The sequence below is a fragment of the Equus asinus genome, chromosome X (genome assembly GCF_041296235.1).
Source record: "Equus asinus isolate D_3611 breed Donkey chromosome X, EquAss-T2T_v2, whole genome shotgun sequence".
In the NCBI taxonomy this organism is placed as follows: Eukaryota; Metazoa; Chordata; class Mammalia; order Perissodactyla; family Equidae; genus Equus; species Equus asinus.
The window spans coordinates 19,479,090-19,501,337 of record NC_091820.1 but is presented as its reverse complement, the minus strand read 5'-3'; the positions used below and the strand labels follow the sequence as shown (position 1 = coordinate 19,501,337).

The window sequence follows — 22,248 nt, the reverse complement described above, 5'->3', positions numbered from 1 at the left end:
TAAATGCCCGTAATCTAAGGTCCACTCATTCCACTTCTAGGAATCTAACCTACAGAAATACTTCCACACCTTCACAATTTCCCACCCTCCAAACACGCAAACACACAAACACACAAACACACACACACACACAAACCCCCCTTCACTGCTCATTACATGGAATATGGAAAATCATAAGTGCTAAATGTCCACCGAATGGGAAATGATTAATAAAAATTAATAACCTAAGTATGGAATAAATATAATATAAATTAATATATGGTAAAAATATAATAAATATGGAATAATATAAAAATAAATTATGGTAATCTACACTGTGGATAATCTCTAAATGACATTACTACATGCAAAGATCTTCAAGGTGAGGTGAAAAACACAAGTTATAGATCATGTTTAGTTTCAACCTCATTTACATAAAAACAGATCCGTGTGGGCCTGAGAGAGCAGTGGGGCCTTTCACTTTTTACTCTATATTTCTGCACTTTTACAGTGAGCATGTCTCTTTTGCATCTTACAAATTAAAAAAAAGTAACAAATATAGAATCATATGAATAATATAAAAATCAGCTGTAACCCCAATATCCAGAGAGCTGTTATTTCTATTTTGGTGGTATAAATGCTTCAACATACTTTCCAATGAACTTGCACTATGACAAACATTTTTTGGGGGCGCAGGGGTTGAAGAAGATTGGCCCTGAGCCAACACGTGTCACCAATCTTCCTCTTTTTGCTTGAGGAAGATTGCCGCTGAGCTAACATCTGTGCTAATCTTCCTCCATTCTATGTGGGACGCCGCCAAAGCGGGGCCTGACAAACGGCGCCAGGTCCACACTGGGGACCCAAACCTGCAAACCCTGGGCCGCCGAAGCAGAGCACAGGAACCCAATCACTACGCCACCGGGCCGGCCCCCACATTATTACAAAATTTTATAGCCTGTGTTAAAAAAACTCAACTTTTCCCCCACATTAAATATTCTTTTAAAGCATTAGTGTGAATGGCTGCATAGTATTCTATCTTATGGGTATACCACAATTTAACAAATCCTCTATTAGGGAAAACTTGGGTTGTTTTCTAATTTTTCTCTATAAGAAAACCACTGTGCTCATCATTCTTATACATACATCTGTGCACGTCTCTATTTTCTTATTTCCTGAAGTTTAATTTACTAAACCAAAGAATATGACCACTATTAATTTAATTTACTGGGCCAAAGAGAAAGAACATTGTTAGCACTTTTTTGGAAAGGCTGCATCAATTTAAACCTACATCAGAAATGTGTAAGTGTTGGAGGCTGGCCCAGTGGTAAAGTTCACGCGCTCCGCTGCAGGTGGCCCAGTGTTTTGTTTTGTTGGTTCGGATCCTGGGCGCAGACATGGCACTGCTCATCAAACCACGCTGAGGCAGCGTCCCACATGCCACAACTAGAAGGACCCACAACGAAGAATATACAACTATGTACTGGGGGGCTTTGCGGAGAAAAAGGAAAAAAAATCTTTAAATTAAAAAAAAAAAGAAATGTATAAGTGTTGGGGAGAGAGTATTTTCCTGGGCACCAATTCAAAGAATTAAAATATTTTAATGGTTGCCATTTTCAAAGACAAAAACGGCATTTTTCTGTGTTTTTGTCTGTACTCCTTTTGAGTAGTACAGTTAAACACTTTTCCACATTTTTATTGACTGTGTTTGTTATTTTGAGAACTGTCTATTTATATCTTTGTGCGTTTTCTACCTTGATGACTTCTGTTCCAAGAACTCTGATTTCTAATATATTCCACATTCCTGTAAAAAAAGCTCCTTACAATAATATACCTAGCTCACCAAAGATTTAGAAAAGGCTTGAAAAAGACGTAAAAGATGAAAAAGCAGCATAATTTTAGGATCTCACTGAAATACAGCTCAGGTATAAGCCGAATTTTAGTTTACTTCTTTGCATGTAAGGTTAACATTACTTTTCTTTTACCGTTAAATTCCTCAACTTCCAGCTCTGGAGCCACCAGGTAGTACTGCTCGCACAGCATCTTGGCGGTCTCATACGCATCTGCAAAGACAGACAAACCTTCAGCTGGGGCAAGCATAATGCAGGCGCAGAGAGATGGACCGACTTAACAGAGGAAACAAACACAGACAATTTCTAACCTGATGGATTCCGAATTAATCCACTACTGCCTTTTAAAAAAAAATAGCCTTTTTAGGTTACAAGAGAATTACTATAACTGAACCGAAATTTCTCTTTAAGTTTTAATGACCACGATGACATCAAGAGTGCACTAATGACAATATGGCCAGCTGTGCACTAAGTACACATTTGTTTAACTTTTAAATATTCCTAAATGCATTTTTCATGAAAATCTATAAGCTGAAGACTATACTTCCAAACACCATGCCGCCTGACTAAACTGTACCAAAAAGATATTTGTCGTTAATTAAAAAAGATAATAATGCCAACAGTCTTAAGATTTGCCAATGATTTGTAAATGAAACATCAATAAGTATTTGCTGAATGAATAGGTTCCCATGAGCCATACAATTAAGGTATTGGAGATGTTACTATTGATTTAAAAAGTCCTTTAAGTTAGTTGAAGGTAATAGGTTGGGCCTGATATTTATTAGCGCCTGAGAAGCAACAGTTTGCTTTGGAAAGGAAAAAAGAAAGACACAGGGTAAGAAGGTCAGGGCCATTACAGAGACAGCTGGCAGAGGGAATTCAGGAGGTTACATCCCAAAAGGTGGGGAACACAGTCAGAAAGCAAACGGCGTTATTATGTACTGCACGCGTGCCTTTGCTCCTAAACTGTAAGCAATCTGAGGAAGGGTTTGTCTTACATTTGTCTTGTAACTCGCACAGAACTTAGTACTGGCCCATGTAGATGGTCAATGAATATTCCTTGGTTTGACAAAGTTTAAATCTTTTGATAATTTACTTTTTAAAAAACAGCTTTACTGAGATATAATTCTCATACCATACAATTTAGCCATTTAAAGGGTACGTACAATTCTCTGATTTTTAGTGTAGCTGCAGAACTGTGCTTCCATCACCACATCAACTTTATATTTCATCACCCCAAAAAGAAACTCTGGAACTATTAGCAGTCATTTCCCCCACTACCCAGCCCTGGACCACCAGAGATCTACTTTGTCTTTATAGATTTGTTCTTCCAGACATTTCATATAAATGCAATCATACAATATGTGGCCTTTTGTGACCAGCTTCTTTCACTTAGCATGTTTTCCAAGGTCATCCATGTTGAAGCATGCATCAGTACCTCACTCCTCTTCATTGCTGAATAATATTGCATTGTATAAATAGACCACATTTTCTTTGTCCATTCATCTGTTGACGGACAGTTGGATTGTTTCCACTTTTTGGCTATTACAAATGCTGCTGCTATGAACATTCACTGTCTAAGTTTTTTTGTGAACCTGTGTTTTCATTTCTCTTGGGTATATATCTGGGCAAGGAAAATTGCTTGATCATATGGTAGCTCTATGTCTAAACATTTGAGGAACAGCCAGCCTGTTTTCCAAAGTGAGATTTATTTTTTTAAAGTTTCACCTGTACAATTTCTAAAGATCAGATATTCCAATTACTTTAAAATGCTTCATGGGTGTATTTGCAATGTTCTCAACTGGGTATCAGCTCTTCGGAGACAGGCTCATACTTCTTTTATATTCCTCACATCAATACCGTGCTGAGAGTAGATGCTTGTTTAAGATTCAAGAGAGAAGAGAAAGAGGGAAGGAAGGAAAAGAAGATGAGCCTGACAGATTTTAAATTTAAATATTAAAATTTGACACTGTCAACCTAAAATAACACAAAGATAAGATTAAGGTATGTTCACACTATGAGTTTTGGTTCATTTACTTCATATTGACACCAAATTAAAATTTTACATAATATTTGACCTCAGAATAAAAATTCTGATAATTTTGTTAAACTTTCAGAATTAAACTGCTGTAAAGAATCACAGATAGAGACATTAGAATAACTCTGACAAGATGAAATAATAAGGGATAGCCCAAGGAAGCGTTAGTAAGAGGAGAAAAATATAAAAAAAGAGTTAATCAGTGTGAAAATAGCCATTAAAGTAGGATCGGATTTAAACCCTAAAAAAAGAAAATTAAAATTTAGAATTATATTAAATTTATAAGTTTTCCTAGGGTATAATAAACCTCATCAAATATCTGTCAAGTACATTTGTAAAAAGAAAAGAAATCAAGACTCCCTCTTTTTGCTCTGGCTACACCACCAAACAATGCTACATCTCCACCTAGTGACACAACAGCACAGAGCTGACCAAGAACTTCTAAGGCCACTTTACTTAAACCAACAAATACTGAAATCTAAAATGATGCTTCATTATCATTATCCATATACAAGGCCAATGCATCTCAAGAAAACAACTTCTCCAAGTATGTAACACCTTCAAAGATGTTTAAACATCACTCTTCCATTTACTATAAAACAGAAAAAGAACCCAAACCCACTAAATGTGCTAGTTCCTCACAGTATTAGCTTGCCCAATAGCATGAGATTCTAATAGCATTATTAAAAACAAGTATTACAAAAATGTAACATGTGGAGGATGGTGGAGCCCAGACAGAAGCAGCCAACTTGAAACTCAAAGACCCAGTGTGGTTCCTAAAATCACATGTGAATAAGAATTTTTTAAATATCAGTACAAATTATAGTGTGTCAATGCTGTAATTAAGAATTACATTATAATCCTTGAAAAACTCAAGATATCACGAGACTCACATACACCAGCCTGCCAAAAGTATTCTGGGGCGGTAATGGTAAGATCTATATTCACACGCATCTTTATAAATTCCCCTAGCACATTATAACACCTTGGACACAATGCACACCTAGTAAGCATTTGTTAAATGGAACAATCCTCCTGCCCATGAGAAAGTTCTCGAGGTGTCAATTGTCCTGATGAGAGATGTTCTTTTTGGTCAGACTGGGAACTAGAGGCGTAGAGTGTGGTTCCCAAACCTGGCTGTATGTAGAATTCATTACCAAGTTTAAAGAACCATACAAATTATAAAATGAACCCCTGGAGATTCTGATGCAGTAGCTCTGTGTTGAGGCCTGGGACTCCATATTTTTAAAACCTTAGCGAGTAATTCTGAAAAGAGGCTAGATTTGGGGACCACTTGCCTGGAAAGTCAAGGCTGGGTCATGCTAATTCTGTCACTGTCTCTCCCAGGACATGACTAATCATGGGGTATTAGGGTGTATAACAGTACATATATACTCAAACAGGACACTTCTGTTTAAGTAAAATAATATAAAAATGAAAAGCTTTAAAATATCACCACCAAAATTCAACTACTGGCTTATAAATCCACTTTCTTTATCCTAGAGTAAAATGCAACTTCTACTTGTAATAAGCTAATAAGACGTTTCTATTTTTTAATTAGAAGCCAAAAATTCAAAATACAGTAATTTACCAAAACACTTTTTTTTTTAAGATTAAAAAAATTTTTTTTTCCTTTTTCTCCCCAAAGCCCCCCAGTACATAGTCGTGTATTTTCAGTTGTGGGTCCTTCTAGTTGTGGCATGCGGGATGCCGCCTCAGCAAGGCTTGATGAGCGGTGCCATGTCCGCGCCCAGGATCCCAACCGGTAAAACTCTGGGCCCCCGAAGCAGAGTGCGCGAACTTAACCACTCGGCCACGGGGCTGGCCCCTACCAAAAGACTTTTATGTGCAATATATTGGAGTCAGTATTTACCACCAATCTTTAAAAGGAAATATTAGGAAATGATTATTATTACCACTGAATATAAGTGATTTTCATTACATTAAGAATCTGTTCTCGGGGCGGCCTGGTGGTATAGTGGTTAAGTTCACGCACTCTGCTTCGGCGACATGGGGTTTGCAGGTTCGGATCCCAGGTATGGACGTAGCACTGCTCATCAAGTCACGCTGTGGCAGCATCCCACATAAAACAGAGGAAGATTGGCATAGATGTTAGCTCAGTGACAATCTTCCTCACAAAGAACAAAAAAAGAATCTGTTTTCAAGGAAACTGAGGTATTGATCATAAAGTAACTAACAAAACTGTGGGTGTGGCACACATATACTTCCCCAGGCTAGAATACCCAAACTGTAAACACATAAGACTAAAAATAAAAAAGGCCAAACCAGAAAGAGTAGGGTGAAGGTTCACATAGTAACCAGCCCAACAGATCCAACCTGGCCACGAATCAGTTTTAAGAAAAAGCACACAGGAAAATGTAATGGATTACAGAGATTATTTCATCAGATTTTTTTATTAGAAGATTTCTCTATTCAAAATTCACCATAGAACTCTGCAATCAAATATTAGCCTCTATTGCAAACACATGCAATCAATTGTTGACAAATATCCTAAGAGGCTGGACTAGGATGAATTTCAGTGAGCGGTGGACAAAAATGAAGCTCCCTAACTGGTCCAAGGTCCCTAACTGTGTCTAACAGGATGCAGAAAACCACCAAGCTCAAGTTTAAGAAGCACGGCCAGAACAAGGTAAGCATAAATGACCACAAAGCATTACAAAGCCACAGATACGCTGCTTTTTAGAAACCCTTTTAAGTTACAAAGCAATTCCAATAAGGTGTGCCTATCATTCTTCTGTCCAAAACTCACCCCAAGTGGGAACCACCAGGGTTTTTTAAGCACTGGATCCTCTCCCACCCCCCAAACTACAGAAAACTGGAGAAGTCAGGGGCAGAACATCTAATGTAAGGGCAGCCAACCTATTGGCTGACCAGAATCCTGAAACCTGCGGTTGTGGGCAAAAAGATGGGCTGAGCCAATCAAATCCACCTTTTGGGAATTGAGGATTGAGACACTCAGGGAGGACAGAAGCCAACAGGATACACTGAGAGTTGTCATGATCTAGAAGGCCTGGAGTGCCCGTCATTGCCCTAAACAAGTCGATCAGTCTACGGACAAGAGAGAAAAGTGCAGGGGCTATGAATACAATCCCAGTTGCAAAGATACACAGAAAACCACCTTGTTTTCTGCTTTTCCCACTTCCAATTTTTTTTTTTTTTGAGGAAGATTAGCCCTGAGCTAACATCTGTGCCAATTCTCCTCTTTTTGCTGAGGAAGACTGGCCCTGAGCTAATATCCACGCTCATCTTCCTCAACTTTATATGTGGGAAGCCTGCCACAGCATGGCTTGCCAAGCGGTGCCATGTCTGCACCACGATCTGAACCGGCAAACCACGGGCTGCCGAAGCAGAACGTGCAAACTTCACCACTGCGCCACTGGGCCGGCCCCCCCAGTTCCAATTTCTATAGGTGCAACTGTAAAGTGTTGCCTGCCTTTGGACTACCATGGGACCTAGCAGGTTCTTGTCATAAATCTGTTTCTTGAGCTAACGTGAGTGGGTCTCTGTTACTTATAACCTGAAGAGCCCAAAGTGAGAGCACAAGACATTATTTCTGAACCAGAATAATGACACGCTTTCAGGATACCATTTTTAGGCTATTATGCCACGCAATAATAGCGTAGAGGAACAACACACGCAAGCTAACGTCGCCGTGAGAGCTGACTTTTGTACCAAGTATTTAAGTCTGTACCTTTAAAATGATCTTACCACAGGATTTTCCATTTTATTTCCTGGTTTCTTACAAAGAAAGGAGGAAAAAGGGCCACAATGGAAGGCACCTCCCAGAGGATAACAGGAACTGCTTTACAACACTAATTCTAGCATTTGCTACCATGAGTCTATAATTTGCAGGTGTGCAAAGGTAGATATTAAGGTGCTAAATAAGCAGTGAGGAGGCATGCTTCAGTGTTCTGCACATTCAACTAACATTATGCAAGATGCACCCCACATTCACACATTTATACAACTGTCTAGTCAAAAATAAAAATATTGTCCCTACCCTGCTACATAAGTTTTCCATAGTCTGTCTCGAGAGATCTAAGTATGGAATCACTGTTAGCTCATTAAGGCTTCCTAAGGCTATAAAGCACACACGTGCATATGCATAGGCGTGCACACGGGCATGCACACACACATACACACAGGGTCATTTGGGCTGGATATCTGACTACCCTTCCACCATGCAGGATCTTCACAGCTGAGAAAATCAAAGTAGAGCTATAATTAAAATGCAGAACCCTGACTCCCTCTAGACCAAGCTTCCTAAAACAAAAGGAAGGGAAAAATATTAGAGATAGAGATGCCACGTTAGAAGATTAACTGAGAAATCTCAGAGGATATGAGGAGAAGGTAAAAAGGCAGTGAAAAAATACCAACTACTCTAAAAAGAGGAAGGGAGCAGGGAGACCTCACTAAGAGTCAAGGGAAACCGACAGGGGTTTCTTCCTCTCCTTGACAGCACTTGGGTATGGCAAGAAGAGCTAACTGGTGAGGCCTGGGCCCTTTGAGACCTTCTGATTGTCATTCCTGGGACACTTAGGGGTGTCTTTTTGCTAGAAGACACGGAAGGATTTCTGGGGCTTCTTGACCGTTGGTGTTCTCTGCCATGCCTGCTCTCTCTCAGTCTTATTTTGAACCAGAAAGAGTGTCTGTTTGGCTATTCTGGCACTCAGAGAATTAAGAGTAGGGCCTGCAGGCAATGAAACGGAAAACTGTTAAAATTTGCTTTAGTCTACAGGGACAAGAGAGACCTTCAGGTTTCCACCTAGGCTGCCCGGCCCATTTTGCCACGGCAGGAAAGGTAACTGATTTAAGGCTAATACCCCACCGAGGAATAAAGATTATAGACACCTAGCTGGAAAAACCATTTGAATATAGAGATTATGAGTATAGCAGATCAGACACAGGAAGGACTCCAACAACACTGAAACTGAGGGCAGAATAGAGGCTATTCCTGTCAGGTACTGAATTCATCCAAGAAGGTCATGCATGATGGGCACTAGTGCTGCAGATGGGGAAATACGTAAATACTATGGTTTGTAGAGACAAAGATTACTCTCATTATTCATGGTTGCACACCGATCTGGAAATTTGGTATGAATTCAAATGTATAAAAGTTCTCACTGGGTTATAAAAACAGGTAATTTTTATTCTCTTTTCTCACATTTTCTAACTTTTCTTCAATGAGTACTTTTTAAAAATAATTTTTTGAGGTCATAATAGTTTATAACATTGTGAGATTTTAGTTGTACATTATTATTTGTCAGTCACCATATCTATATGCCCTTTACCCCTTTTGCCCACCCCCCCCCAACCCCCTTCCCCTCTGGTAACCACTAAACTGTTCTCTTTGTCTGTGTGTTTGTTTATCTTCCACATACGAGTGAAATCCCACGGTGTTTATCTTTCTCCGTCTGGCTTATTTTACTTAACATGATATCCTCAAGGTCCATCCAATGTTGTGAATGGGACAATTCTGTCTTTTTCATGGCTGAGTGGTATTCCCAATGAGCACTTTTTATTATTTTGGTAGTATGGTTATTAGTCCCCTTAACTGACCCAAGTGGAAACAAGAGTTGGATGACTGACAAAAATGTTGGATAAAATGGGAAACCATAAAATATGACTACTATTGTAAACATTAACTTAAAATGCACACTTGAATATACCATTAATTCCTCTGCCAATCTTTTCATATAAGGCCAAAGCCTCTTCTTTGAATATGGATCGGTTTGGGGTTCCAAGCCATCTTTCTTAGTAAACAATACCACATACACCTATGAACTCCAATTCCTATTTCTTTAAAGTGTAAGATACTTGTGAAGCGATCAGTGCAGATTCCTTCCAAGATTTTTACTTTGCCCTGTAACCTAATAGTTATCTTATTCACAGTCATTTCATTACATTTTTAAGAGACTTGTTTATCAAGTCTTTCCAAAGAATTCAACTCAATTTAATGGAAATAAGTCTCTTTTCTGCACTCAAATTTCTTTAGTTTATATAACATTTAAATAATGTAGTCACAACAGGTGGCATAACCTATACCAATGGTTTGAGAACAACCAAGTGACCCTTAGTAAGCATACACTTCAGGAGGTGGGAGCAGCACAGCAGCATTCTAGAAAGTATGTACAAGCCAAGCGTGCTTAATGTGCTGTGGGTATCAGTAGGTGTGATTTATGATGGGAATGAGGGGTGGCAGAAGACTTGATCATGTGGATGTTGCTTTCCATGTTTCTACACTTTCAGAATCTAAAACCACCCTCCACTGCTGTTTTCCATAAAGGGAGAGGCTGTTGAGAAATGAAAAACATGGTTCAAAAGATACGGTGGGGAGCAGGCAGCACGCCAGTCCTTCCTCCTTACCCCATGAGCGTGGGGGGGGGGGTAGGAGTGTGCGTGCATGCATGCATCTTGGGGGAAGTGGCATTCCAAGTGGCAGAGGGGCATGAGGGGTGATTCTGACTGGATACAGCTTCACCAGGATTCCAGGCTTTAAGTTATGCCAAGCAAGAGGTAGGAATGCTTAAATGAGAGGATGGAGCAAACTTTGTTCAAGGTACAATAGTGGTCTCACTGGGTAAAAAGTAAAAAAGGGCAGGAGAAAGAACAAAGATAAAGCTGTGAGTGAGCACAGGAAGAGGGCGGAAAGAGGAGGAGATCTGGCCTGTGGTCAAAAGCGTGACTGAAAAGAACAAAGAAAGCAGGAAGCCACGAGGCAGACTGTAAGCATAAACTTCCAGTTTCTTTCCTTTAAATATCGGCTGAATTGTTTTGCACATAATCTTCAGCTTGTTTTTGGTACAAAACCTCAGTCCCTAAGAGGGGTGATGCAAAAGGGAGTAAGAGTCATTCCGCACCTTTAGAAATTTACACCCTGTTGGAGAGATGAACAGAAGCAGAAACAGCACCAAGACCAGGTAGGGGGTAATAAGGCCAGTAAGAGCAGTACAGTGAAGGCTGCCAAACGAGTTCTTTTCGCCTTCAGCGTCAAGTCGCAGCAGGTTCCTCCTCATCCTCTCCCACGAGGCCTCCGACTCCCTCCAGCTCGGCTTCACCTCTCTGCTCCACAGCAGTGCTAACAGCGGCCCAGAACCCCCTTACTTATCTAGCTGTCCTGATTCGTGGTTAAAAACTCGAAAAACTAATGAATGACTTTGTGAAGAAACAATGAGATGATGAAAATGAGTCTGCTTTTACAACTTTACTATGAAGAACTGCAAACATGTGCAAAAGTACGGAGTACAGTGTAACGAATCCTCACGAAGCATCACTAGCCTCAGCAGGGTTCAACACACGTCCGATCTTTTTCACCCCCCTCCCTGTGCATCATTTTGAAGCAAATCACATATGTCATTTTATATCATGCATAATATTTCAAGATACCTCTCTTCAAGCTAGGACTCCTTTAAAAAAACATAACCACAATACCAATATCACATCTGAAAACTTAACAATATTTCCTGAATGTCAAATATCCAATTGTCTTATAAACGTCCTGACTTTTAAAGATACTTTATAATTTATGCCACAAACAAAAGTAAAGGCAGCAGTCTATTATATAAGTAACGGTAAAAATAAGAAGCCAAACGACTTCTATGATGCCCAAGGATGACTGCCTGTGGACTTGTCCACAGCCCTCACTGGGGGCTAGCACTGCTTTAGGGGCTCTATAAAGTTTAACTCATTTAACCTCATGATATAGGTGAATACCCAATAGCACCACTTTATAGATGAAGAAACTGAGGCCCAAAGAGGTTACATAACATGTCCAAGGTTGTCCAGCTAACCCAAATGTCCATCAGCTGATGCAGAAACAAAATGTCGTAATCCATACTGGAGTATTATCCAGCTACAAAAAGGAATGAAGCACTGATGCATGTGACAACGTGGACGACCCTCAAAAACATTAGGCTAAGTGAAAGAAGGCACACACAAAAGACCACATATTGTATGATTCCATTTATATTAAACGCCCAGAAGAGGAAAATCTATAGAGACAGAAAGTAGATTAGTGGTTGCCTGGTGCTGGGGAGAGGGGTAGTGGGGAGCGACTGCTAACGGGTATGGGGGTTTCTTTTCGAGGTGATAAAAATGTTCTAAAACTGGATTGTGGCAATGGCTATACAACTCTGTGAATATTCTAAAAACCACCGAATTGTACACTTTAAATGGGTGAATTGTATAGTACGTATATGAATTATATCTCAAGCAGTTTTTTAAAAAAGTAAGTTATCAAAAGGTTTAAAATTTATCAAACCAAGGAATATTCATTGACCATCTACACAGGCATGTACTAAGTTTTATGTGAGTTACAAAACAAGTGTAAGACATAAACCTTGACCTCAAATTGCTTACAATGCAAGAGAAAATGTACACGTGCAGTATATAATAATGCAATTTGCTTTCTGAATGTGTGCCTTTTTCCCTAAGGTCAGTCAACCATCTGAACCAGGTTTTCTGATTCATAAAAGCCATCGGGCCTGGGGCTAATGAACACATAAGCTATGACAAGACCAATCCTGCTTCCCTTTCCCTCTGGGGGCCTGCAGAGGTCATGATCAACCACAGGGTCATCTGTGAGAGAGCAACCCACAGGGTTCTTAGGGAGCTGAGGCGGGGCCTAGTCACCTTAGAACTGAAATAATTTGAGTAAATGTTTCCTAATTAAACAGAGGCCAGAACAGCTCGACAATCTTAGGCTGAGCAAAGGCCCATGCCTGGGTCCTCATCCCCGGATTCAGGAATTCCCTGGATAAACAAATAGCACAGGTTTTGCTTAACTATGGCTGCTAAAGGTCTGGTCTGTTCCCCTACTGGGGAGGCTGCACACACTGGGCCACCTCCCTTGGCCCTCTAAGCTCCAACAGCAGGGGTCACTCTGCTTGGGCAACAAGCACTTATCCTAAACGAATAACAAGGAAACCCCTGTTCAAAACCAAAGTGCCTGGGTCCTAGGGACTTATGGCTCAAGGGCTCTGTTCTACCCTAAGGCTACTGAAACAGTGTCTAGCCCCATGTCCAGTGAACCCCTGAAGCCCATATGTCATGTACATTCTAAAACCTGGAGTGCACATCAGAAGGATGTTTAAATTTTACAAGCATGTGAATTCAGTCATATTTTATAATAAGGATTTGCATTCTCTGAAATTTTCAGATAATGGTGGCAACGAAAACTTAGAATCTTAAGCTAACAAGTGTTTACTCTTTAAGATAGAACTACAAGTAAAACCCTAGTCAACGTAGGAGAAACTCCCATTTTGAGCATTAACTAATTATGCATCTTTCCTGAACTGCCTAGAAAGAACATTTCATATTTGGATCAAGTGGCTTGACCCTAGAATCAGTAAACAACTTAGCAACATAACCTGATGAATAACCCAATAGTCAAGCTGCCTCAGTTAAGCCACAATCTTATTTGAACTACAATAACTAACATTACGATGGTCTCCTTACCTTTCACCACGTCAGCCACATTGCAGGTGGGATCAATACTTCCTATGTGCTTCGGATGAGCAGGGTTAGTGTCGCCACCAAAGAGCAGTGCTAAACAAATACAAAAGGGAAGGGAGAGATTAAACACAAAGCAGGCCGGGATGGTCAAGCAGAGAAGCATAGAGGTTTCTAAGTTCTGAAAGATTCTTTTATTTGTAAGAATCATTTTAGCAGCCACAGTGACTTAAAGCAATAGAATGAGTACAATGATGGGTGATCGACTCTACTGGACAATGAAGGAGGCAGGACATGCTTTAAGACCTGCCAGTTCTAGTTAGCAGGTCCTAAAGCAATGACATGCGCCAGGTGTCCAACCCTTTTTCCCCGACCCAATGTGACCTGGATGAAAAAACTTACTTTCAGCCTTAGCCAAGTTTACCAACCTTCTCAGTATTATGCCACATATTTATTCCAACATCCACTAAATATTTAGAAAATGCAGTCTGCACCATTAGCCCAGGCTTGCAAAGTGTCTTCACTGTCAACATTTCAAATGCCTCCATCATGGAGATTATTTTTCAACGTAGTATACACAAACAATATTTGTTCAAGTATTTTTAAAAGTACATTCAAATACTTGCACAAACACACAAGATTTGCAAAACTTTACTTCTGAGTAAAAGCCAAAAGGAGCCCCAAAGAAAAAAGTCATCTGAATCCATATATGTATAGGTGTACTTATTTTTAAGTCAAACAAAAATCGAAAATAACTTAGGTTCCACAAAAGAAGAATGCTTAAATAGGGCATATTTTAAACTACGAAAAATGACAAATATGGGCATTAGGCCAATACATAAAATTGCAACTAAGTGAAAGAAAAACAGAGGTGTACAAGCTTAACCGCTCATCTAAAAACATGTACATATATATGGAAACACACATGTTTAAGTCAGAAAGAAATTGTAGTTATCTAAGTAGTTTAGTTGAATAGTATCTAGGTTTTTTTCCCTTTAAAATTTCCTGTAAATTGTCATACATTTCTATTTTTAAAAGATATACATTTAGGACCAACCCACATTTAATAGCTGTATAACATTCGTTTATCCAAACAAATTAAATTTATACAATAAAATGCTCTGTTCATTTTCTGATTCAGCAAAGAGGATGATTTAGATTCTAGACATGTGGATGCTTCTTCATAAGAATTATGAAATCAGGCAAAGACATAACGCTGAAAATGAGCCAAAAAGTTTTCTGTGAAGAGAATTTGAGGTGTTTTTCTCTTATCTGTGTATCAGCCTGGAGAGTAAACTAAAACTCTCAATACGAGATTATGGTTTGACATTCACTTAACTTTACTGATCACTGTGAAATAAAAGATCGATTGCTCTTATTGTCAACATGCCAACTCAATATTCCCAGTATCAATGTTTTTAAAACCAAAAAGGAAGACATGTAACATCCTGGATAAAGACTAGAACATGCTCTCAGAGCCACGTGAAAGTATTCAGAGATGAACGCCCGGCTGCCCTTAAAGCCGGTCGGTCCCCGCCTCCACCAGGAATGTAACGGTAGAGGCTTCAAAAGCAGGCAGTGGTCCTGTCTCTAACAGGAGCATCATCAAGGTCTTTCAAGGATTTCTTTCAACAAAGAATACTAATGAATAGCTTTTTAATAGATAAGCTCTACGAAGGAAAAACAGAACTGGAAATGACATTTCTAAAGACAAAAATGCAGATCAGTAAATTAAAAGTGAAGCAACAGGAAAACATGTGGGAGAAATCACTCCAGTTACCATTTCAAAACTGGACCAAAACCCCAACTTACTGTGCTGGTTAATAAGCATGCGGAAAGAGATGCGGTTGGTATAAAATCGATCTAGAAAATACTGGATGTTACTGCTAATGAACGGATCAAACCCAAACTTCTCCTTGTATTCAATCACTCCTTGAGCCATTGTAGGAACCACATCATTGTGTCTATTTCTGACTTTAATCAGAACTTGCAGAAAGCTGTGTGGGAGAGAAACAAAAAGTGGTCAGTCTTTACATCTCATGGGCTAAGACATAAACTTCCCAGCTTCATGTCCGGACTATTTCTCTGCCGGTATTTTTATAGGTAGAGACATCATTATCACTACAGACTACAAGGAAGTACTCACAAGAAGCCAAAGTATTAGCGAAGTTTTTGCTTGGAACTTTCTACAGAAATTCTTTCAGAGACACAAAAAGTAAAAGGTTCTAGTAAAGAAAAAAATGCTCAAATACCTTTTTAGAAATTGACTGACTTTGGATAAGTGATTACATATAAGTTTTATAAATGTTTGCTGAATAATTGCAGAACATATTAATACTTCTTCTGACAACATAAGGACAACCCAAAAAAACCTTCAAGGATTTATTAGAGGCTCAAAGCAATAGCTTCCATGAATAAATAATTCTTCAACTTCAAATATTTTAAGACTAAGATTTTGAAATAAATTTCTCACAGCAGTAAAATATAATGATAAAGTGTAGACAGAACTAAGGCAATTTCTAGTATATTACTGTAAAGATGCAAAGGGGAAAATACATTAAAAATGGCAACGAAGAATAGAAAGACAAGTCAATGGAACCAAATAAAAAGCTCGGAGCCAGGCCCAAGGGTGAGTATGTGTGTATGAAAATTTAGCATATTGATAAAGTGACACTGCAGGTCAGCAGAGAAACAAGCAAATTAGTTGGGACAGCTGGCTAACTATTTAAGTCACCTCTCAATTTCAAGCCTTCAGCCAAAAAAAATGGGTTAAAAGATTTAAATGTAAAAGAATGAAATCACACAAAAGATAAGAGAAAATCAAGTGAATAAGTATATAACCTCAGGGTAAGGAAGGCTGTTCCAGACTTAATATCGAAGGCAGAAACCATGAAGAATTCAATGATACAACTATGTGGAATTTCAGCAATTCTATAAGGACATACATTATAAAGCCAAAAAAACAAAGTGAAAACCGGGAAAAATATATTTGCACCAGACAAAAGAAAAGATGAGTAGCCTAACAGAAAACCAGGCGAGAGAGCTGGCATCAGTGGAAAATGTACCACAGAGGAAACACAAGTGCCAGTAACTTCACTTTCAAGATAATAAAAGAAAAGCAAATTAAAACAACGTAATGCTAGTTTCCACATATCAGACTGGCAAAGAATAACCAGCGCCAGCTGGAGTACGGGAGCCTCACTGACACATTTGTAGGGACAATTTAGCAACATATATCAAAAGCCAAAGAAAGTCATTCCACTCCCAGGAACTGATCCTAGGAAACTCACAGGACAAGGCCAACAGCTACATTTAGAGCTGTTCTTTAGAGCGCTGCTTATACTAGCCAGAAAGCTACAAACTATTCTAAAAGCCTATGATCAGAGGTCAAATCACATGACTTATCTTTAGATGGAGCATTATGAAGCTCTTAACAATGGTGCAGATCTGTCTACATTGTTATTTTTGAAAAAATATTTTGCACATATAGAAATATGAATGCCTAGGAAAAAGTATGGATGGAAGAAAAATGTTAACAATGATTGTCCCCTGGCAGTGGAAATTTCGACTTTCTTTTTACTTATCTGAATAGTCTTATTCTCAATGATGAAATATTTCTGTAACAAACACAAATGTACAAAGACAGTAAAGACGAATAAATCAACTCCGAAATTAGGTCATAATTTTTCACAAGAAATTTTATAATGGACAATTTGTCCTTTACGTAATGCTCTTTCCAACATGTTTACAAATATTACTAAAATGAAACATTTCATCATCGTGGAGAAGTGCCTCAATTTATCTGAAGGGAGGGGACTTGCCCCAATGGTTCAGTTCTCAGAACACTTCACCAGTCTTCTGGGGCTCTTCTAAACTTTATCGTTACGATAAACAGGCTTGTCCTCTAAGCGACTTTTACTTTGCTAAGATGACTTCCCTGCCTGTGACTCCTGTACAACCGCTCACGGAACAGAAAAGGCTGTTACTCTGATAAAACGACTCCCTCACTTCCCACTCCTTCCTTCACCATGAGCGCCAGGCTTCTCAACTCCCAACTCTTTTAACAAGCCGCATGAACCTAGGCAGGTTACCGAAATTCACAGAGTGAGAGCTATTACCATTATGACCTCGCACACACTGGATCCAGCACTCGGCAGCTGACAAAGCAGGCTCACGTCCATAAATCGCATCTGACTGATAACCTGTTCCAGAAACTGAGACTGGCCTCTGGGAAACACACAGCAAAAATCTGATATTGGATACCACCCCAAATCTATAGCCTAAAATTTGGAGCCAGAGAGGTCAGTCCTTCAGTCTTAATTTTTAGGATATCAGCCAAACTATTAGTAGCTAATGACCTGAGAAAACAAAGCTTCTGACTTCGATTCATTTAGTTTCAATACCTTAACTGACAGCAAGGGGTGACAGCAAGGAAAACACTGCCTTTGGGGCTCTAACCCAAAGCCTCCTTTCCACAGTTCACAGCTCCATGCAACAAACGCCTAGCAAAGTATAAAACGGGTCAAGAGTTTTTTCCCTTTGTATTTTCATTTACAACTAAACTTGAGCTAGTGACTCATGGCTCAAATCAGCAGTTCTGGCAGTCCAGCACATTGTAAAGAACAATGTGCTAAGGAAAAGACAACCTGATTTACAGATCCAGCTCTGCTACTAACTGATGTCACAATCTTAGGCAAGACACTTCACATCCGTGACCTCAGAAACCTTATCTATGAATTGAGAGGGCTGGGTTAAATGCCCTGAGCTAACGTCTTGTATCATGGGGTGTTTCTCTAGTTCTTTTTATGGAACACCTGGATGTGAGGTGTTCAGTCTCACAGTTGTGTGGACCAGGTTTCTACTTAGAAAGAAATTCCTTAGCACAACAGGTCTGCCATCAGCATCGCCCATGTGTACATGCAACAGGAGGAAAGTAATGTGAAGGGGCTACTTAATTTCTCTTGGGGGAACAAACCACACTAAGAGCTAGGGTTAGTGTTTTCTAGTTAAAAGAAAACGAAAAACAAACATTTTCCATCAGCATGAGAATTTAGCAGTTTTTGTGCATAATAGCAATAGAATTCAGCATGTTACGTATCTTTTATGCGGCTCCAAAATAAAAGCATTACAGTTTTCCTGTAATGTAATATCACATTGAAAATTTTTTTAAAAAATTGTAAAGGATTGAGTAGATAAACTCACGCATATGCAGAGACCACTGCATTCTTAAAACTGCCACTAGGTGGAACATCTACTGCAATATTCACAGTGAGTGCCCCGCACCAGTTCACTACGAGTAAAAGGTATTAGGAAATGGATCATGAAGCATAATTTGAAGTGTCACTATTCCTCTTGTACTATGTTAAATTCTTAGCTCAAATCTTTAAAAAATGCAATGTTGAGTCATTACCCATTAAGAAACCTAACGCTTTCTTGGTTCTTAATGACCTGAGTTCCATTTACCAAAACACTTTTTGCCTAGATATTTTTACTTTCAGGTAAATTTGGCGCCATACTTACTTATCCAAGACCTGTGGATCCTCAGGGCTTTTGTTTTCATATTCTAAAAGCTCAAGAAAGCTCTGCATGTACCTGAAAAAGAAGAGTTATTGTGTTAGTTACCTACCTGACATCCATTCCTCCTTTCCCTCTTCCTAAGAGTACCCCAAACTTTCACTCAAGTATCCATCCTATTTCCTTCCCCTCATGTAGCCCAAGTGCTTCAGGGAAAGCTGACGCCACGCAATCTCCTGGGTGGCCCAATGTTTCTCTGGGTAATCCTATTTCTCTTGTCACTAATTCCTAATTAGTCCGATAGTCCAGGTCTAAGCCTGTCACTGTGTCGCATTCCCCTGAAGACAGAGATTGGCTCAGGAATGAGCATACTGCCTCAATTCAGGCCCGTAAAATAAGAGAGAAGACTTTGTGAAGGTCTTTGAGAGAGAAATCAACCTGCTCTGCTTCTGTACAGTGTGCTATGTGGATGTGAAGCCTGGAAATGCTGCAGCTATTCTGTCACCAGGAGGAAATCCAGCCTGAAAATGAAGCTGACACCACGGAAAGCAGGACCCTGATAATTGCATGAATCTCTGAATCAAACCAACACCAAAAGCTCATCCTACGGCTGGATCTTATAGGTACATGAGCCAATTTATTGTTTTAAGTCAGGTTGAGTTGGATTTCCTATTTACAAACAAACATATCCTAACTGATACACTAAGTCTATAGTTTGATTACCCAAAAAAAGTGCATATAAATTGTAAGAAGCACATGGGTGGCACTGAAGTGCATGCTAAGAACTTAGAAACGAAGGTTCCTTCTCAGAGTTAGACTAATTTCATCAACATGTAATGGAGGAGAAGGAATGCCTCTTAGGCTCTCAGAAACAGTTTCTGCATTAAGAATAGCTACACATCTCAGTCAGGGTCAGTACAAGAAATGTGTCCCACAGAAAGATCTGGAGAACAGAGAAAAATGGGCTTCAGAGAGGCACATTACTGTGGCAGCTACGTCCAGATCTAGTGAGGATTCAGAAACTCCAGTCACTCAGAGGCGTGTGATCTCCGCTTTGGGTCTTAAGATGCCCTGAAAGAATTACCCTTATTCTAATGACTTCTAACAATTAATCAGCACTAGTCCTACTATCCAGCTCTGGATAGAGGATGAGGGCACTCCAGTAACTAGAAATGCCTGTTAAGCATATAAATACATAAACAGGAATGACGTTTTATTAATAAGCCTCACTTGAACTTTGTGACAACGCATGATACTAAAGTAGGTTCACCCCTGGGGATATTTCTTTAAAAGCCTCTGGGCATATAAGGCTATGGATTAGATCTTGTTGAAATCATCGGGTCAAACCTCCCTGAGAGGCCAAAGTCAGCCATCGGGAGTGATGCCCTCTGTCCTGTCACACGCCAGCAGAACCTTAGGGAGGCATCCCATCCTTTCGGAAGGGGAGAGTTCACTTAAAGAACAAAATCATAAATGGAGAGGAGTCAAAGATCATGCTGAGCTTCCCAGCCTCAAAGTCAAGAGAGCAAGGAGAACACACGCTGACTGAGCTGGCATTCACGGCCCGTTGTACGGAAGAAATACCCCTTTTAAGAGGAAAAGGAAATGACAACGAAGCACAGTGCATGATCCTGAACTGGATTCCTAAATCGAGGGAGGCAGGATTGCTTAAAAAAAGACAGCATTATTAGGACAATTAACGAAATGACAACAAGTTCTACATATTAGAAAATATTACTGGATCAATGTTAAATTCCCAAGTTTGATAATCATACTGTGGTTTTCTAAGAGCTGTTTTAAGGAGATGCATACTAAAGTATTTAGGGGTAAAGGGGACTGATGTCTACCGTTAATCTAAAGGGTTCAGAAAAAAAATAACGTGTATGTATCATATATGTGTGTGTGCCGTATATACATGTATGGTCCATACGTATAGACAGATATACACACACACACACATATATTTATGGAAAAAGAGAGAGAGAATATGAATGAGAATGATAGAACAAATGTTGCCAAATGTTAACAACTAATGAAGCCGGGTGAAGGTATATGGGAATTCTTGCTACTAGCCTCGGAATCCTTCTGTTAAGTAGGAAATTATTTCAAAATTGAATGTTTAAAAAAGAAAGGAAGAAATGACATGCATGTGTTTGGAACAGCTAAGGAAGAGGAATGGTGAGGAGAGAAAAAGTTGACCCAGTAATTTGTTTGAATCTATACTTGTCAGCAATTCACTCGGAAGCCCCTGAAGTAACTTTTATATAAGCAATAGCAGGTGTCTGTCACCGCCACCAGGACCAGGGACTTGAAAGTCATCTAGTCTACCTAGAATCCCCACCAAGGTGACCTCTAAGAGTTAATGTATTTTCTGCTGAAAAGTTTCTAATGATGGTCTTGAAGCAATAAAGAGGTCTCATGCAAACAAGTACTTTCTGCTCCTTCGGAAACAAGCTACGAATTTAGGGTAGAACGCAAGTGACTGAGATCAAAGCCACCGTCCTCATCTCTCTGACCTCTCCTGGGTTCTAGGGTCCCTGCACCTGCCAAAGCGAGCAGCTGCTGCCTGTCTGGGCCAGGGACTGGACACTGTATCTCTAAGACCACCCAACACAGTGTTTCTCAGACAACCCATTCTCAGCCCTAAGAATTTATGAGAATTAATGTAATTGACAAATGACTGTTGAATGTCCATTCTGTTTCAGTAGCCTGGCCTCCATTAACCCTTTAAATGCAAACTAATTTATAGTTCCATTCTCCTTATATGTGTCCACTTCATTCCCTTCCCCTAAAAGCTTCTCCCTGCCCCTGCCAATCCCACCCTCCCACCAAGGGGCAGTGCAAAGCCACAGCCAGCACTCCCCCTCCTCGCTCCCACAGCACTTCCTCTGTACTGGCTTGAGAGCACTTTTTGCGTCTGGCCTCCCAAACTCCTCCAGCTTTCTCCACAGTGACGTCTACCTTGCTTTTATAATACAGAGGAGACATGCAAGTGTTTCTCCAATCTATGCAAATCCCTTTATAAAAATACACTGCCTGCTCTTACATCCTACACCACTCACCAACCTCACCCTGCTTACCTAGTGAGTAGTCACAAATACAACTTCCTCAATTAAATAACACACGCTTTAAGCAAGAGAGCCATACCCGATTGAGCTTTAAGTTAGACCGTTAAGAGTTTTCATACTTTCCCAGGGCAACTGAAGCGCAGCAGGCACTGATATTCTTCCAATCTGAGGTTCCCCTTTAAATGACTTAATTTGTTCTAACAGAAGTACTGCCTCCAAGGAACTTCTTTCCAAGGAAAACGAAAGGAACATGGCTGGGACTTGATCAAAGCGACAACATCCCCCTAACCAAAGGACTGCAGACCTGCTCGTGCAAGTCACTGCATTGCTA

The 22,248-nt window shown here is 39.8% G+C and overlaps 1 protein-coding gene across 3 annotated transcripts in view; it reads right to left on the bottom strand.

Annotated features, from left to right (window-relative positions):
- The window catches only part of PDK3 (pyruvate dehydrogenase kinase 3), a 71,161-nt gene that overhangs the window by 27,070 nt on the left and 21,843 nt on the right, over positions 1-22,248 (bottom strand). For all 3 annotated transcript variants that reach the window (XM_044763257.2, XM_044763256.2, XM_070503203.1), the window contains exons 3-6: positions 18,856-18,927; positions 15,148-15,332; positions 13,342-13,431; positions 1,962-2,039 (exon numbers count right to left, since the gene is read on the bottom strand). In XM_044763257.2, coding sequence (XP_044619192.1) covers positions 1,962-2,039; positions 13,342-13,431; positions 15,148-15,332; positions 18,856-18,927 — 425 coding nt within the window. The remainder of the gene's footprint in view (positions 1-1,961; positions 2,040-13,341; positions 13,432-15,147; positions 15,333-18,855; positions 18,928-22,248) is intronic.